Here is an 18,974-nt window from a genome sequence, read left to right on the forward strand (position 1 = left end):
GTTCAAGTGATTCTCCTGCCTCAGGCTCCCGAGTAGCTAGGATTACAGGCATCTGCCACCACACCCAGCTAATTTTTTTGTATTTTTAGTAGAGACAGGGTTTCACCACGCCTGGCCTAGACACTTATACTTTTTAATTTTAATGAACAGACATTGTTCTATCTGAATGTTTATATTTTCAATTCTCTATTTCCAACAATTCCCTTCATTATCTTTTGCTGGGCCCAAGGATATTGAAGCCATCCATTGCTTTACTTGTCTTCCAAGTTCATCAGTGCCTGCACTGCAAAGGAAACAGATTGTGAGGCTGGAGAGCTAAGAATATTCTACATATATAAATGTTTGGTGAAGACCTTGCTTTTCTGGGTTCTAGGTTCCCTCACAAGTATTTACTAATCTTTAAATTAAGCCATATGATTCTGTGTACTCTTTGCCATAGACAAGTTTTATTAGGATTAAAGAAACTACCTTGCTGCATTTTCCTCCTTTTCACCATGTCCTCCCTAGAGAATAAGTGGGAAGGCAGGGCTAAGAATGACTAGAAGGAACAGGATTAAATTTAGGCAACATTGTGAAGTAAGCAAAGCCTGTCTTTCACATCTTGCCCTAAATTCCATGTTCCAATATTATAAATTCCTCGTTTCCCACCTGTGCCCACCACACACAAACACACAGTCCTCCTCTCTAATTTCTTATTTTCAAACTGAGTTGATTTCAACTAGGTATGAGGGGAAAAACTCAGATAACACATATTAAATTATTAAAATCCACCCCTAAATCTTCTGTTTTTGGTTTGTTTTGAGACGGAGCCTCATTCTTTTGCCAGGCTGGAGTTCAGTGGCGTGATCTCCGCTCACTGCAACCTCCGCCTTCCAGGTTCAAGCAATTCTCATGCCTCAGCCTCCCAAGTAGCTGGGACTACAGGCATGTGCCACCAGGCCTGGCTGATTTTTTGTATTTTAGTAGAGACAGGGTCTCACCATGTTGGCCAGGATGATCCTAATCTCCTGACCTCGTGATCTGCCCGCCTTGGCCTCCCAAAGTGCTGGGATTACAGGCGTGAGCCACCATGCCCAGCCTTTTTTTTTCCTTTTAGAGGGAAGTTGTATTAATCCAAATTAGTCATAGAGTAATGAAATTTAGGAAAAATAACTTTGAATAGATAGTTCCCAGTTTACATCAAACTCTACTATTTAAATCATATATTTATCTTTATAGAGGCTGACACTAGAAGGGGCAGATACAAGCAGAAGTTTAGCATTCATAAACCTCTTTAGGGAGTTAGGACAGTGAGCACTTGTGGGCATCCTGCTCATTGTCTGATCCCCCATAGCTCTCCAGCGTGAGGCTTAGGCCCTGCTGCTCAAGTCTGAAATGCAATCTTCAGAGAGAATAAACGTGCAGAAACTGGTGGGCTGCCCAAATCAAGCAAGAGCCTACCTTGTCCTAATTCCCAACAACTGGGATTAGACTTTCTCTTCTTGGGAAATAAGCTCTCATACTTCATAGGATTTGGGCGTCCCCTGGTACAGATGCAGAGTTTCTAGGTTCTCTCTCAGTTAGGGAAAAGTGGGACACATTCCCAGAATATGACATACCAAACCAAGAATTTGCCTATTTTAGTTGTAGGCAGAAATTGAGAAGCTGAGATGCCAGAATAGTGGACACCCCACCCTCCTCCTTCTCCACAGCTATAAATGCTATATATATATATTCCCATGGTCCCCATGACTGCCCTAACTCCATACCTGCAAACTCTTGTAACTTCTTACGTTCCTCTAGGTTATACTGAAGCTTTTCTAGCAACTCAAAATATCGGAAGAGTGAGTCTCTGGGCCAAACACGGTCATCCTGATCCATTTCCATTAGCCCAGGCAGATTTTCGTGCACAAGAGTCTCCCAGTCCAAACGACCTGCAGGGAGGAATGCTTCAGAAAAGCACGTCTAGATTTGTAAAAGTTGGGTAAGAGCTGGTAAATCCTATGGTGTGGGTGGAAAGGTGGGGTGGAAAGAGGTAACAGGAAGCAAGGAGGGAAAGGGTGCATCAGTAAGAAACCACTTTTTACAATGAGCAAAGAGGGCCACAGCCACACTTACCCGAAGTGAAGAAGAAGTACAGGGGAAATTAAGAAGCAAAAAGAAAGTAATTAAGACCAGAAAATTGGAAAGGAGATATAGTAGGAGAACTCCTGTTAAGACTAAGATGTCTTAAAGAGGAGTCTGAATTCAAATGGAAAAAACTCATTATTATAGTTCTTCGGCTCACCAATAGATTCAGAAAATCTGGATTCAGAAGAGGAAGAATAGGAAGAGGATGTGGAGGAGACACAGGAGGAAGACTGGTACTCTCTCTTTTTTGACAAGAGCTCTTCTGTTTTTGATGCAGATGTTATTAAATCTTCTTCAGTGGCACCATAATTAGACTCTACTTCAGACACTTCTGATAAGTCCAAACTTTCCCTTTGTTGACTAGCTCCTCTTGAACAGAAAGGAGAAATTTATGGCTTCACAAACATTTACAAGATATGACTAGTCCACTCATTATTCTGGTTCTGCCCCTGGCCACCCCCTAAAGCTGGGGCATAAGACAATGAGGGCCAAACTACTCCCAAACTCTAAACTCAGGCACTTCCAACCTCAATCATTCATGTGTCATCCTTAACTCTTCTCTTCCCTCCCATATCCAGTCCATCAAGAAATCCTGCTGACTCTACCTTCGAAATATATCTTTTCTCACTAACTCACTGCAGCCACTCTGGCCTAAGCTGTCATCATTTCTTGCCTGGGCAGCAGCATAGCCTCTCAACTGAACTCTCTGCTCCTTCCCTTGTTCTTCTATCAACACAGCAACCAGAGTAATCCTTCTTAAACATAAGTCACTTCATGTCACTCCTCTGTTCTGCTTGCCATTTCAAAGTCCCTACAATGGCACCCATAACCCTACAGGATCAGGTCACCATTATCTCTCTGACTTCATTTCCCAGCACTCTTCCCCCTGCTTACTCTACTCCAGTCACAATGGCCTCTTTGCTGTTTCTCAAACACACCAAGCATGCTTCCAGCTTCGGAGCTTTGCACTAGCTGTTTCATCTGCCTATTAACACTCTTCTTACAGATATCCACATGGTAATCCCCTTACCTCCTTCAAGTCTTTGCTCACATTACCTTTTCAATGAGGTCACCGTGACTATCCTGTTTAAAACTACAACCCATCTGCGGCTGGGCACGATGGCTCACGCCTGTAATCCTAACACTTTTGGAAGCTGAGGTGGGTGGAGTGCCTGAGCTCAGGAGTTTGAGACCAGCCTGGGCAACATGGTGAAACCTCGTCTCTACTAAAATACAAAAAAATAAATAAATAAATTAGCCAGGCATGGTGGCGGGCACCTGTAGTCCCAGCTACTTGGGAGGCTGAGGCAGGAGAATCGCTTGAACCCAGGAGGCGGAGGTTGCAGTGAGCCGATATCGTGCCACTGCACTCCAGCCTGGTGACAGAGCGAGACTCTGCCTCAAAAAAAAAAAAAAAAAAAAAAAAACCTACAACCCATCTGCAATCCCACCTTCTACTCCCAATCTCCCTTAACCTGTTCTACTTTTAATTTTCCCATAATGCTTATCATATTTTAACAGATTAATTTACTTAATATATTCACTGCTTATTATCTCTTTACCACTACTAATATGTAAGCTCCATGAAGCAGGCATTATTGTCTATTTTGTTCACTGATAACATCCCAAGCACCTACTAAGTATTCAATAATTATTTGTTCTTTATTGTTTTTTGTTTTTTTTGAGACAGGGTCTTGCTCTGTCACCCAGGCTGCAGAGCAGTGGCACAATCACGGCTCACCACAGCCTCAACCTCCCAGCTCAAGCAATCCTCCCACCTCAGCCTCCTAAGTAGCTGGGACCACAGGAACACACCACCACATCCAGCTAATTTTTGTTCATAGAGACAGGATTTTACCATATTGCCCAGTTTAGTCTCGAACTCCTGAGCTCAAGTCATCTGCCCACCTGTTTTCCAAAATGCTGGTATTATAGGCATGAGTCACCGCACCCACCCTGCTAAATTTTTGAGATGGGATCTTGCTCTGTTGCCCAGGCTGGAGTATAGTGGTGCAATCATGTCTCAATGCAGCCTTGAACTTCTGGCTTGAACTTCAAGCAATCCTCTTGCCTTCACCTCTCAAAGTGTTGGGATTACAAGTGTAAGCCACCACATCCACCCAGTAATTATTTGTTAATGAGTGAATGAGTTTACTTCTGCTTCTGCTTTTTTTGTCCACTGCTAAACACTTGGGGTCTAGAATCATATCTGTTTCATGGAAGGTATTTGTATTAGTGTCCTGTGGCTGCCATAACAAATTACTATAAACTTGGTAGCTTAAAATGACAGAAATATATTCCGTCACAATTCTAGAGGCTAGAGTCTGAAATGAAGGTGTTGGCAGGGCCATATTCCCTCTGGAGGCTTTAGGGGAGAAGTTCCTTGCCTCTTCTACCTTCTGGCAGCTGCCTGGCATTCCTCAGCTTCCCTTGGCTTGTGGCGGCATTAGCCCCAACCTCTATCTCCATCTTCACATTGCCTTCTCCTATTCTCTGTGTCTTCTCCTCTTTCATCTTTTATAAGTACCCTTGCCATTGGATTTAGGACCTACCTGGATAATCTAGGATGATCTCATCTCAAGATCCTTAACTTAGGATCTTTTTTTTTCCAAATAAGGTCACATTCACAGGTTCCAGGGAGTAAGGACATGAACATATTATTTCGGGTGCCACTAGTCAACCTACTACAATATGCAGTTATTAAATGAATGAATTCTCTCTCAAAGCCAATCTTCATCTTTAGTTTTCCACCCTCTCCTCCTTCATGTGTTTCTATCCCAGTTCACATACATACTCCTAACCTGTCCTCTATTTTGCTATGGGTTGACCTCAGTGCTTCATGTGACATGTTTTTTCTCCTGCAGAGCAAAAAAAAAAAAAAAGAGCAAAGACAGTTATATTCAAGCAACAGTGTGGTAAGAAAAAAAGAGTTCATATCACAAAGTGAAGAAAACTAATTGGGGAGAACAAATTGTAGTCAAGGGGTGAAAAAAATGGAGGACACCCCACAGTGGATGAAGACTCAGGCAATATTCTAGAGCTGGAGAATTCTTATCCTTGGGGGCAAATCTACTGTCACAAAGGGAAAAGTGGGGTCAAGAAGTAGAAACAAGAAATGAGCTCAGGAAACCCTTGAGAAGGAAAGTTGGGGTTGAAAAGGGAGAAGCAGACCTCTGGATGATCTGCCGCTTGAACATGTCAGCTTTGAGCTGAACCTCCCGACGCGCCATCTCCTCATTCAGCTCTTTCCTGATATTCTGAAAGTTAGTAACTGCCCCAAAGGGCCATTAGGAGCTGGGAGATGGTAATGACTAGACTTGGGAAGAGGGCTTGGGTGGGGAGAATCCAAGTGAAATATCCAATCCAGAACCCAAGCCTTCCTGCTACACTAGGTTCTTTATACCCATAAGCCACCAATCCCAGCTTTCAGACTAATTTTTTCCCAACCACCCCTCCCAAACAAGTTTCACCTCCTCTATGCTTACCCATCATGGCTACTATGATACTTCGAAAGATAATGGAGCCAAGCAACAACCAAAGGATGAAATAGATGCTGCTGAAGATGCGACTGACTTCAGGCACCTTCCAGACGTCCTGAAGCAGTGCATACCAATGATCCAAGGTGAAGAGAATGAACACTGTTACCAGGGAATTCGGGAGGTCCCTAAAGAGAAAGGCATGTGAATAGACAGAAGCAGAGACCTAAACCTTTCAAAAATGGTACCATTCTTACTTTTAAAGAAACATAAAGCATTTCTTTGTAGTTTGTTCTGATTTTGGCTCCTTTTCTACCATACTCAGTTTTTAGCTAATCATTCTACAGTTTGAAGTTTTTTGTTGTTGTTGTTGTTTTTATTAGATGGAGTCTCACTCTGTTGCCCAGGCTGGAGTGCAGTGGTGCGATCTAGGCTCACTGCAACCTCCACCTCCTGGGTTCAAGAGATTCTCCTGCCTCAGCCTCCCGAGTAGCTGGGATTATAGGCATGCACCACCACGCCCAGCTAATTTGTGTATTTTTAGTAGAGATGGGGTTTTGTCATGTTGGCCAGGCTGGTCTCGAACTCCTGACCTAAGGTGATCTGCCAGTCTCAGCCTCCCAAAGTGCTAGGATTATAGGTGTGAGCCACCGCACCCAGCCTAAATTCTCCTTTATCATGAATAATCTATGACTAACTCTCACTATTCCATTAGGCCTTGGGTATAATAAATAATAAACAGGTATTGACTGAATTTTTAAAAGATGAATGAATCACCAACTAGATAGTTTTTCTATTTTTTTTTTCTTTTTTTTTTTTTGAGACAGAGTCTCACTCTATCATCCAGGCTGGAGTTGCGTGATCTCAGCTCACTTCAACCTCTGCACTCCAGGCTCAAGCACTTCTCTCGCCTCAGCCTCCCGAGTAGTTGGGATTACAGGCATGCGCCACCATGCCCAGCTAATTTTCATATTTTTAGTAGAGACAACGTTTCACCATGTTGGCCAGACTGGTCTTGAACTCCTGACCTCAAGTGATCTGCCTGCCTCAGCCTCCTAAAGTGCTGGGATTACAGGTGTGAGCCACCATGGCTGGCCGTTTTTTCTAATTTTATTCTCTACTGCTCTATGGACTCCACTTAATAGAAGATCACTCGCAAATTTAGCAAAATTTAGCAAAATTAGCAAATTTAGTAAAATAGAAGATCATTCACAAAATTATTCCTATTAGTTTGCTGGTATGAAATGATATCCAAGCAAATGGGTACGTTACATAAACATATGTGATCCTAAATAATGAATATATACAAATTATAAATTAATATTTAAAAATTACTAAAAAAGTAAAAAGTTTCCAGGGAGGTATCTAAATTTTCCTACCTTTCTTTTTAGTCCCCCATATACAATTTATTGAAAACATCAGAGCTTGTATAGGATAAAATCTGGGACTTTCCTAACTCAATACTCTTACAAAACTATCTGTTAGAGTTTAACAGAATGCTGAGAGGCACTTACAAGATTGAATTCTAATTCATAAACAGGATTATCCACTCGAAATTCAAGTTGATTTTCTTCTAGAAAACACTGATTAGTGGTTTAATATTTAAAAAATATGTAACACTTCATAAATTTGTGTTTCATCCTTGCACAAGGGCCATGCTAATTTTCTCTATATCGTTCCAATTTTAGTACATGTGCTGCTGAAGTGAGCACTGATTAGTGTTTTCTGGACAGAGATCAGGAATAGGCGTGTGCATGTGTAATATGTAGAGATTGGGATAAAACCAGTGATCATATTTGAGAATCATAGTAACATTCATTGATCACTTATAATGTGTTACATACTGTGCTAAGTGCTTAAATGCATTACCACATTTAACCCCACACTCTTATGAAGTAGCACTGCTATTATTCTTTTTTTTTTCTTTTCTTTTTGAGATGGAGATGGAGTTTCACTCTTTGTTGCCCAGGCTGGAGTGCAGTGGCTCAATCTCAGCTCACTGCAATCTCTGCCTCCCAAGTTCAAGTGATTCTCCTGTCTCAGCCTCCAGAGTAGCTGGGATTACAGGCACCCACCACCACACCTGGCTAATTTTTGTATTTTTAGTAGAGACAGGGTTTCACCATGTTGGCCAGGCTGGTCTCGAACTCCTGACTCAGGTGATCCACCTGTCTTAGCTTCTGAAACTGCTGGGATTATAGGCATGAGCCACCGTGCCCAGCCTATTCCCATTTTTCTTTTCTTTTTCTTTCTTTCTTTCTTTCTTTTTTTTTTTTTTTTTTGAGATGGAGTCTTGCTCTGTTGCCAGGCTGGAGTACAGTGGCACTATATCGGCTCACTGCAATCTCTGCCTCCCAGATTCAAGCAATTCTCCTGCCTCAGCCTCCCGAGTAGCTGGGACTACAGGCGCCTGCCACCACGGCTGGCTAATTTTTGTATTTTTGGTAGAGACAGGGTTTCACCATGTTGGCTAGCATGGTCTCGATCTCTTGACCTCATGATCCACCCGCCTTGGCCTCCCAAAGTGCTGGGATTTCAGGGGTGAGCCACCGCGCCCTGCCCCCATTTTTCAAAAGAGGTAACTGACTCACAGAAACCAAGCTTAACCACTGGAGTGTACTGCTATTTAAAGATGCCTGATGACAGTGTGGTTTGAATTTGCAAAACCCAGAATAAACATGGAACTAGCTGTCCTAACCTCAAGATCAGAGCTAATACCATTCACTATTCTTTTGTTTTCTCTTTCTCTCTCCCTATTGTGTTCTATTTCAGTTTCTTGGAATAGACTGCACTTTTTATATTACTATACTTTGGACAAGCTTCCTGGTCTCTTAGCCAAATTTTCTCCCCTCACCCAGCTGTCCCCAGCTCTGCTTACGAGAAGAACACATGGTACTCCAGGTCCTGACGAGGTGAACGGGTGTACTCTGAGAAGACGTAGACACCAGTCACAGCAAAAATGTAGAAGAAGATGAGCAGCAACATCAAGAGGAAGGTCATGCTCTAGAGGCCATAACTCTCATGTCAGACGTGGGCCAAACTAGGCTGATCTCCACCAACAGCCCAGTCAAGCTCACCTGGCAATCCCCCACCAAACCCTCTCTTGCACTGCTGAACCCAGTCATCTTTGAACCATGGCACCTGTCCCCAGCCCCTTCTCATCCAATAACATTTCACAGGACGTTTCATTGCCTTCTTTGACCCATCCAGATTTGTTTCATATTCTTTTTTTTTTTTTTTTTTTGAGACGGAGTTTCACTCTGTCGCCCAGGCTGGAGTGCAGTGGCGCGATCTTGGCTCACTGCAACTTCCGCCTCCCGGGTTCAAGTGATTCTTCTGCCTCAGCCTCCTGAGTAGCTGGGATTACAGGCACACACCACCAAGCCCGGCAATTTTTTTTTTTTTTTTTTTTTTTTTTTTTTGGTATTTTTAGTAGAGACAGGGTTTCACCATGTTGGTCAGGCTGGTCTCGAACTCCTGACCTCATGACCCATCCCCCTCGGCCTCCCAAAGTGCTGGGATTACAGACGTGAGCCACTGCACCCGGCCAATTTGTTTCATATTCTATGTTAAGCCCTCACATTTATCTACCTTGCCCCCTGCTTTAGCTTGCAACAGTCAAATCACCTTGAGGGCCCTGACCAGGACCAAAATAATAATTCGAATTTGACGGAATTGTGCAAGGAGTTTGAGAGACCTCAGCACCCGGCAGATCCTCAGAAGCTGAAGCCACACCGATTGGCCTGTTACCCCTACCAATACCACAACCTCGGGAAGCAGGGACTGTGGAAAACACACAGATTATAAGTAAAATACACCCCAAGGCACCCAGGCAGAATTGCACCTTCTTCATCTTATCCTCTTCATTGTTCCCTGGGCGTTATCCCTTGAATAGCATTCTCTGAGAATTGCTTACTATTCAGCCTTTCTATATTAAGTTGCTTAAACACTATACTTCCACTTGTTCAGATATAAAAATGGGGATAAAATTCATGGTTATTTAATTGGGTTGTTGTGGAGCATAAATGAGATAATGTAAGGAAAACACTTAAAATAGTGCTTGGCACTTAGTAAGTGCTCAGTAACCGGCAGATGCTCTTGTTGGCATTGATGTTGTAGTTAGTCTACTTTGCTCCTAATACCAACAACTCCTGCAATGATTGATGTTTAGTTTTAGGAAAAAAAAATCAAAAGAAAGAAGTTAAGTAAATTTTTGTTTCTTCCTATTATCATGTTAACTTTTCTTGTTCTTTCGATTCACCTAGGCACATTCTTCATCCCACTAAACGAACCCTCAGGATCTCTATCCTTACCAACATGGTAACAACAAAGTCAAAGACATTCCAGGCACTCTTCCAGAAAACAGAAAAGTTGGATAGCCACTTAAGAAGGATCTCCTGGATGAAAATAAGCAAGATAAACCAAGCTGCCACCTCCAAGGTCAGCTTCAATGGCCATAGTTTGGTATTTGTGGATTCCAGCAATTCTGTGAGGATAGAGCAAAGGAGGAATAAAAGTTAAGGAAGCTGGAAACCGAATGATGGAGAATGAACACACTTATAAACCACAGTTTTGCCCACTACTGTTCCATTTTTATTAACACTGTGTTAAGAGTTAAGAGTTTCTCTTCTTAACACTGTTGCTTCAACCTGTGAAATACAGGGAAGGACAGAACTGACCATAAAACATAGCCACAACCAATCTGTTCATATAGTTATGTCTGCCCAGCTACAAGTCACTTGCGATCCACTCTGGGGCTCACACAGCTACTAAGAGACTACTCTCTTTAATTACCCCTACCTCCAACCCCCCACCCCCATCTACTGTACTGTTATCTCAGTCCCAAAGTTCACAAGAAAGCAATGGGTCTTGAGAACAGAATGAAAATACAGGGCCATGATATCTGAAGTACTTTATAACGAATGTAGAAACAAGCCACAATCATTAGGGTATATCGAATTATAACAATAAATCACTTGGTTCTGTTAGCTTTCTTTTAAAACTTTTCCTTTCTTCCCTGCCTAAAATTTTGCTCTGCAAAGCAAACTGAATGCGAACTTCCTCTCTAGAAACCTCTTATTTACTTTTCTTTTGTTTTGTTTTTTGTTTTTTTTTTCTTTTTTGAGATGGAGTTTCGTTCTTGTTGCCCAGGCTGGAGTGCAGTGGTGCGATCTTGTCTCACTGCAACCTCCGCCTCCCGGGTTCAAGCAATTCTCCTGCCTCAGCCTCCCGAGTAGCTGGGATTACAGGCATGCACCACCACACCCGGCTAATTTTGTATTTTCAGTAGAGATGGGGTTTCTCCATGTTGAGGCTGGTCTCGAACTCCTGACCTCATGTGATCCGCCCGCCTCAGCCTCCCAAAGTGCTGGGATTACAGGCGTGAGCCACCACGCCTGGCCGAAACCTATTATTTACTAATTGCTATTCCTTAATTCATTGCCTTTCTCTTTCAACCTTCTTCATCTCTTTTATACAATGAATGGATGTATGCCATACCCTTGGAAAAAAAAAACACTCAAATTATAATAGGCTTAAGAGCTAAATAGAAATCAACATTGTGATGCTCTGGCTTTAAAGTCATCCTGATGCTGAACTGAATCCAGACAAAAAGAACAGAACCATACTTCAATCATCCCTAGAATTTTACAGATGTTGGCCCCTTCTAAAAACCAATGGAGTTACGCTATACTTATTTCTATGCTTGCTTTGAGAGAGAATCTCACTCTGTCACCCAGGCTGGAGGAGTGCACTTGCATAATCACGGTTCACGGAAGCCTGGATCTTCCGGGCTCAAGAGCCTCTGGGTAACTGGGACCACAGGCACATGTCACCATGCCCAGCTAATTTTTTCTTTAAATTACTTGTAGAGATGGGGTCTCCCTATGCTGCCCAGGTTGGCCTCAAACTCCTGGGCTAAAGCAATCCGCCCGCCTTGGTCTCCCAAAGTGCTGGGGTTATAGGCATGAGCCACTGCACCCAGCACTCCTATGCTTATTTGGACTCTGTACTTCTGTAAGTTTTTCTTTCACGTAAGTTTCTCTAAGACTGACAATTTTTCACATTTTAACATCCATGAAATTAGGATGCTTTTTTTTTTTTCTTTGAGACAGAGTCTCGCTCTGTTGCCAAGCTGGAGTGCAGTAGTGCAATCTCAGCTCACTGCAACCTCCGCCTCCTGGGTTCAAGCGATTCTCCTGCCTCAGCCTCCCAAGTAGCTGGGACTACAGACATGCGCCACCATGCCCAGCTAATTTTTGTATTTTGGGTAGAGACGGGGTTTCACCATGTTGGCCAGGATGGTCTGCATCTCTGGACCTCGTGCTCTGTCCGCCTCGGCCTCCCAAAGTGAGGATGCATTTTACAATCAGTGATGTGTCCCAGTTTAATTGAGCACGATTTTTATTTCTTAGTGGTAAATAGTGAATTTCACCATTGATGACAGCTTAGATTCAATAAAATACAAACTTTTTTCACTTAACGATAAATTCTACCTCTCAGGAGCATGGGATTATATAATTAGAAAGAGCTGAGGACCACATTTGTGGCTGGAAAATAGAATGCTATAATTTTTATTCAGTTTTTGCCCTTGCGAAACAGGAACCTAAACAGAGCAATGAAGTAAAATAAGGCTCTTGCAAAGCAGAATATAGTTTTGAGTAGTTTAAAATAGTTTAAGTAGGGAAGTCCAAATTACAGAAGCAGTAGCACTTTTACTCTCTGGAAAAATGAATAATTTTATAGAAGCTAAACAAACCCAAGGAAGTTCAGAGGAACGAATAGCAGAAATTGCCTCAGCAGCACAGAATGTGCAAAAGTGACTGCCTCCACTCTACATCAAGTAATGTGTCCTCTCTGAAGATGAAAAATAACTTTTTAAAATTCTTGGAATTTTTCAGGCTGCTATAGCAAGGCAAAGGAGTCTTAATGGAAATAGAGACCAGGAGCCCAGTGAAGTCTACCCAGGAATCTTAGCCAGTGAAGTGAAGTAGCAGTGAACGTCTATGCTTCAATATTCTTCTCAGGGTGACAGACAATAGCCATTTGATCAAGCAAGTCAGGCAAATATATAATTCTGTTTTACAGGGTAGAGTTCACCATGAACAGTCATCTATTGCTACTCCCTATTCTAGAAAAACAACAGTAGGTCACCTCACAGAATACCAGGTAAATGCACATTGGTTTCAAGGAGTCCAATACTATAGGTGAGGAGAATAGTACACTGCAACAAACTGATATGTAGATGTTGACATTTACACAGTTTTAATATTTTTAGTAATGTTTTGGCTAGTTATATCCATCATGAAACAAGGAATACTGATGTTGAAACATAATTTCTTTCTTTTTTTTTTTGAGATGGATTCCCACTCACTCTGTCACCCAGCTGCCATCTCGGCTCACTACAAACTCCACCTCCCAGGTTCAAGCGATTCTCCTGCCTCAGCCTCCGGAGAAAATGGGACCATAGATGTGCATCAACATACCCACTGATTCTTGTATTTTTAGTAGAGATGGGGTTTCACCATGTTGGCCAGGTTGGTCTTGAACTCCTGACCTCAAGTGATCCGCAGGACTAGGCCTCCCAAAGTGCTGGGATTACAGGCGTGAGCCACATGCCCAGCCAGAAATACAATTTCATGAAGAGCATTAAGAATGATAATTCTGCAAGTATAGTCTCAAGATGATGTTCATCTGATTCTATAAATTCCATTCATTTGACCAAAAACTTTATATAGCACATCAAACCCTCTCTAGGACTTTAAAAGTCAATGTAAAAAATTGTAATCTTCAGGAATATGCCCACCTTTGGGAAAAAACTGTAATGACATTATACTTAGGTTTTATTTTATTTTATTTTTGAGACAGGGTCTTGCTCTGTCACCCAGGCTGCAGTGCATTGGTGAGATCATAGCTCACTGCTGCCTCAATCTCCTGTCCTCAAGTGATCCTGCCACCTCAGCCTCCCAATACACTCAGTTTTTAATTTTAAGGATTATCTACACTTGCATTGTGTTATTTTCTGACAAATGCTTGCAAATGAGTCAAATCTTTTTTTCTTTCTCATTATTTAGAAACAAAATATGAGACTTTTAAAATAAGCCAATTGATGTTTAAAGTGCAAAAGAGAATTACCAATATCCAGTTGTGGAAGCAGATTTTTTAAAGCCCTAACAGTTTAGATCACTTTGTGATTGGAAAAAAAATTTTTAAGCCTAAAAAAAGTCTTAATGTTTATCATATGAATTAGTCTGTTCAAAGAAATCTGTTAATCACAAATAATTTCCCTTTGTAAAATCCCTCCTCCCTTTCTACCACAAGAATAAGCTTAATAAAATAAAATTTCCATGAGCTTGCCAGGTAATTTCTAGTCTAGCAATCTACTTATCCTCTGGCACAGTGATCATGTTTCATATTAAGTGAACTGTTTTACCAAATAGAATAGTTAGTGCTATTCTATTTTGATTTGTCTATTAGATCTAGGGCAGGGGTCCCAAGCCCCAGGCTATGGACTGGTACCAGTCCATGGTCTGTTAGGAACCCGGCCATGCAGCAGGAAGTGAGTGGTGGGTGAGTGAGCATTACTGCCTGAGCTCCACCTCCTGTCAGATCAGCTGCGGCATTAGATTCTCATAGGAGGGCGAGCCCTATTGTGAACTGCGTGTGCGTGACCCTTAGGAGAATCTAATGCCTGATGATCTGAGGTGGAACAGCTTCATCCTGAAACCTCCCTCCTACCCCATCCATGGAAAAACTGTCTTCCAAGAAACCAGTCCCTGAAGCCAAAAAGGCTGGGGACCACTAATCTAGGGAATCCTGTATAGTTACTATTATTTACTTCATTCCAAGGCTTAGGACTATAATTCTAGCCATACAAGGCAAATACACGGCAGCAATCATACAATAAAAGGGAATTATAAGTAACTTAGTTCAAAATCTTCACCATTACGAGGAGGAAATAAAACACCTCAAAGTATATAGTATACTGTAGTGGGTCCGTGACATTAATTATTGTTGTATATTTAAATATCTTTGACCTGACTGCTCTAAAGGACTATTTTACTTTTTTGAGACAAGGTCTCACTTTGTCACCTAGGCTGGAGTTCAGTTGCATGATGGCTCACTACAACCCCCACCTCCCAGGCTCAAGCGATCCTCCCACCTCAGCCTGCTGAGTAGCTGGGACTACAGGCATGTGCCACCACACCTAGCTAACTTTTGTATTTTTTGTAGAGATGAGGTTTCTCCACATTGGCCAGGATGGTCTCAAACTCCTGAGCTCAAGCGATCCTCCCGCCTCAGCCTCCCAAAGTGCTGGGATTACAGGCATGAGCCACCACGCCTGGGCCCCAGAGATAAGCTTGTAGGGGACTTGGAGCTAGAGGCAGGGTCCTGAACTGGCTACAGGCACTGGACATTTCTGTTGAGGAAAATATCTGTGTGAAATAAACAGCCAAGAGCTTCATAACTACGCCCTTCTCTTAAAAATTTCTCCTAGGCTGGACGTGGTAACTCACGCCTGTAATCCCAGCACTTTGGGAGGCTAAGGCATGAGGATCTTTTGAGCCCAGGAGTTCAAGACCAGCCTGGGCAACATAGTGAGACCCTGTCTCTACAAAAATAAAATCAACACAATTAGCCTGGTGTAGTGGCATGCACCTGTAGTCCAAGCTACTCAGGAGGCTGAGGTGGGAGGATCAATTGAGCCCTGGAGGTCGAGGCTGCAAAAAGCCATGATCACACCACTGCACTCCAACCTAAGCAACAAAGTGAGACTCTGTCTCTAAAAAATAAAGTGGGAGACTTCCCCACAACAGTGAGAATGAAACAAGTTCTACTGTCTTTTCATCATTTCTGAGCAGTTTGAGATTATCAACAAATGAGCTCACTGATTTTGCAGACATCCTTATGTTTTGAATGTATTTCATATAATTTATAATTGGTTTCAGAATCATTTCCTTTTTAAGTAATTTTTTTGGCTCAGCTAATATCTTAGTTGTACCTACCTTTCCATACTTTGTGAACTTTCTTATTTATACTTAATCTTTCTAAATATACTTGTAAAAATGTAAATGTTAGATCATTCACTGATAGGCACCAATATCTTTTTTTTTTTAATTATACTTTAAGTTTTAGGGTACAAGGCACCAATATCTTTAACAGAAAAGGTTAATTCAAACAAGTGTCAGGCTAAACTGACAACAGAAATAAAACTGGTCTTCCCAAGTTCAGTTCCTTGTGGATTTGTTATATTGCTACATATTACACCTAGTTTTATGTGTCTAGATGCTCTGTATCTAGTATACTCTTGAGAGCCCTCCGAATATTAATATTTCTTTTTTTTTTTGAGATGGGGTGCAGTGGCGTGATTTCAGCTCACTGCAACCTCGGCTTCCCACGATCAAGCGTCCTCCTGCCTCAGCCTACAGAGTAGCTGGGATTACAGATGCCCGCCACCACGCCCAGCTAATTTTTTCTATTTTTAGTACAGATGGGGTTTCAACATGTTGGCTAGGCTGGTCTTGAACTCCTGACCTCAAGTGATCCAACCACCTCGGCCTCCCAAAGTGCTGCGATTACAGGCATGAGCTACCATTCCCAGCCAATATTTCTAGATTTTAGCAGTTGCATAAATCCTGCTCCAGGAGGCTTAACATAATTGTCCTTATCACAATTCAAATGACATTCAAAAATGTAAAATGATCAATTTAGAAAAGAAAAATTACTCCTATCCACTTTCTTTCTTTTTTTTTTTTTTTGAGACAGAGTTGTACTCTGTCGCCCAGGCTGAAATGCAGTGGCACAATCTCGGCTCACTGAAACCTACGCCTCCTGGGTTTAAGTGATTCTCCTGCCTCAGCCTCCCAAGTAGCTGGGACTACAAGCGCGTGCTACCACGCCCGGCTAATTTTTTGTATTTTTTAGTAGAGACGGGGTTTCATCATGTTGCCCAGGCTGGTCTCCAACTCCTGAGCTCCGGCAATCCACACACCCTGGCCTCCCAAAGTGCTAGGATTACACGTGTGAGCCGGCGCGCCCGGCCTCACTTCCTCTTTCATACAAGCTCAGTTCTCACCTATTTCAACCATCAATATGATCGTATTCAAAAAGACCAGGAAGATGATGAAGTTTTTGAAGAGAGGACCTGTTGTCTCTTAAGGAAACGTACAGAGTGGAGTTCTGATTTATGCAGCTGAAATAATAAGAGCAATAACATAAGCAGTGAAAATGAGACAGTGGAGTACGGGGAGCAAAAAATAAGTCATTAGGCAGATGATCAACAGCCAGGATAAAAATGAGTGACATGAAAGGATACACTCAAGGACCCATCCGGCCCACAAAGAAAGAGGTGGCCTCTGACTGCAGCGCACATGAAGCCTGCTCAACAGCCTCTGGGCATGTGAAATCTGTCCTATACGTTGAGGCTTTATAGAGAAACGCACTAGCTGGTGTTGATCTCCCAATACAAGTTTCTTCTGGCGGGAAGGATCTACAACAAAAATTAAAAAGGGATAGTGGATAAATACAAACAAAATAGACCAGGTAGGGTTGGGGGCAGGGATACTGGTCAGATAATGGGTTCCCCTAATGCCTTACTGCTGGTCCTTCTCTTCTCACAGCAACTAAGAATTCTGTTTGGAGTGAGAGCAAATGTATTGCTTATGACCAACACTGTCCATGCCCACAAAAGCAGCAGGTTCACTCTCAAAGTTTTAAGAGTCTTTGACAGAAACTCTTCCCAATCATCCATGGCTAGTGGCTATCCTAGGCCTAAAAGTGAAAGACGTGGATTCTATCTCTTCAGTTTTATTTACAAGCCCTTGATTTATCAAGTTTGGTAAACCAGCAACTAAACCGACCTCCCCAGAATTTTCCACTCTTAAATGTAGAGGATGTGGATAGGAGTCTTAAATTTAAATTAGTGAAGAAATAGGCTGCTGACCAAGTAACTCCCTGATAGTGTGCCGTGGCACAGCTTGGCTCAAGCCTTGCAAATGCTCGATGAGAGAGAAAGTATCGATGAGACGTGAACGAATGGCATCAGCTCGGGGAAGCTGCATCTGCCCTTCTTGTTGGTAAGCGGCCATGTCTGCTAAGAAAATGTAAGCATCAAGTGTCATTTCATTCTTGGAGCTGCACCAAGGATTACAGGTTTTCTGTCCCCTCCTCCCCACCCTCTTTGCCCTTAAGATTCCTTAATGTACCCACATCTACGAACTAGGAGCAGTTGGGAAGAACAAACATTGTACTAAGACTCAGGGTGTTTTGAAACGAAAGGGGCTAAGTGGTAAAGACATTGCACAGTCGACCAAGCGGCCAGGCATCTTCACTTTGTGATGGCATTTCTAATTAAAACTCATTAAAAACAAAACAAAACAAACAAAAACACCGCAAGAAAAAGGAGTAGCCACAAGGGCAGGGGCCCGGGGCTGGACAAAGAATCTGGGTCCATCTGGGCCTGAGAGAATCGGGCAATGAGGTGGAGTTGGGGGAGGGCTTGGCCTGCCCACGCAAGAGAAACCAAGTGAAGAGAAATTGGACAAAATGCCAAAGCCTGACATTTTGAAAATGGGTCCCGTCCCAAGTGTGTCCACTCCAACACTCCTTCGGGGGCTAGCTCCTTCTCTCCTCCATTCCCGCTTCTGGGCCTCACCTCAGCCCAGGTTCTCTTTGCCCACTCAGTCCTTATTTCACGCTTCCGCCTCCAGCTCAGGCGCCCCAAGCCTGGCTACCCCTACGCAAGACGAGCTCAGGGCCGGCTCCCAGCCTCACTGCGCCCCATTCCCCGCCCCGCCCGACCCCCAGGTTTCGGCTCACCCCGGGACCCGGCCCTAGCCCCTGCCCCCAGCCCAGGACCATGCGGAGCAACGCTCGTCCAGCCACTGGCCGCCTAGGCCCCGCCCCGCCCCGTGCTCCGGCCACTCAGCGGTAACCAGCTGGTCCCGCCCGCCCGACGAAGGCGCCGCGCAGCCAATCAGCGGCTACCACACAGCGGCCCGAGCGGGGTTTGGGGGTTGGGACCTCCGGCTGCAGGTTCCCTGGGCGAGACGCGCGAGCGCAGGCAGCCGGTTTGTGGTCGCGCGCCCGACCTCCGCAGTCCCAGCCGAGCCGCGACCCTTCCGGCCGCCCCCACCCCACCTCGCCGCCATGCGCTTCCGCCGCCTAGCGCTGTTCCCGGGTGTGGCGCTGCTTCTTGCTGCGGCCTGCCTCGCCGCTGCCTCCGAACTCACGGACGACAACTTCGAGAGTCGCATCTCCGATACGGTCTCTGCGGGCCTCATGCTCGTCGAGTTCTTCGCCCCCTGGTGAGTCCATTCTGCCGAGGCGGGGGAAGAAGGGCCGGGCTGGGCCGGGGGCGAGAGCGCGGGGAACTGTTGGGCCTACGCAGCG

The 18,974-nt window shown here is 43.7% G+C and overlaps 2 protein-coding genes and 1 non-coding gene across 6 annotated transcripts in view; all 3 read right to left on the minus strand.

Moving 5' to 3' along the window:
* LOC134757313 (inositol hexakisphosphate and diphosphoinositol-pentakisphosphate kinase 1-like) overlaps positions 1-18,974 on the minus strand; it is a 69,239-nt gene that overhangs the window by 11,452 nt on the left and 38,813 nt on the right. The window lies entirely within an intron of this gene.
* On the minus strand, positions 113-18,471 carry CATSPER2 (cation channel sperm associated 2). 3 transcript variants are annotated; one of them, XM_055363567.2, is made up of 13 exons: positions 18,402-18,471; positions 17,527-17,673; positions 16,900-17,073; positions 16,660-16,728; positions 9,899-10,071; positions 9,213-9,368; positions 8,464-8,588; positions 5,595-5,773; positions 5,281-5,380; positions 4,911-4,967; positions 2,267-2,478; positions 1,749-1,913; positions 113-283 (listed from the first exon to the last, which is right to left on the minus strand). In XM_055363567.2, exons 2-13 carry the CDS (start codon positions 17,669-17,671, stop codon positions 252-254), a joined length of 1,587 nt encoding a protein of 528 aa, XP_055219542.2. In that variant the 5' UTR covers positions 17,672-17,673; positions 18,402-18,471; the 3' UTR covers positions 113-251. The 3 variants fall into 3 exon arrangements, with proteins under 3 accessions (XP_055219542.2, XP_055219541.2, XP_030862309.3); XM_055363566.2 differs by having other exon boundaries at positions 18,238-18,463; XM_031006449.3 differs by having other exon boundaries at positions 17,527-17,676; positions 18,238-18,424.
* Positions 7,191-7,297, minus strand: LOC115932832 (U6 spliceosomal RNA). Its single transcript, XR_004068972.1, has one exon. It is a non-coding gene; the product is annotated as a U6 spliceosomal RNA (small nuclear RNA).

The sequence above is a fragment of the Gorilla gorilla genome, chromosome 16 (genome assembly GCF_029281585.2).
Source record: "Gorilla gorilla gorilla isolate KB3781 chromosome 16, NHGRI_mGorGor1-v2.1_pri, whole genome shotgun sequence".
Taxonomy (NCBI): Eukaryota; Metazoa; Chordata; class Mammalia; order Primates; family Hominidae; genus Gorilla; species Gorilla gorilla.

What these genes read in the sequence shown, in the direction of transcription:
- CATSPER2 (XM_055363567.2), bottom strand. Translation starts at nt 17,671, where the DNA reads ATGGCCGCTTACCAACAAGAAGGGCAGATGCAGCTTCCCCGAGCTGAT. An exon ending in CATATTGATGGTTGAAATAG is followed by an intron (nt 10,072 to 16,659) that starts GTGAGAACTGAG and finishes CTATCCTCACAG; the next exon opens with AATTGCTGGAATCCACAAAT. An exon ending in GAAGTTACAAGAGTTTGCAG is followed by an intron (nt 284 to 1,748) that starts GTATGGAGTTAG and finishes TTTCCTTTGCAG; the next exon opens with TGCAGGCACTGATGAACTTG.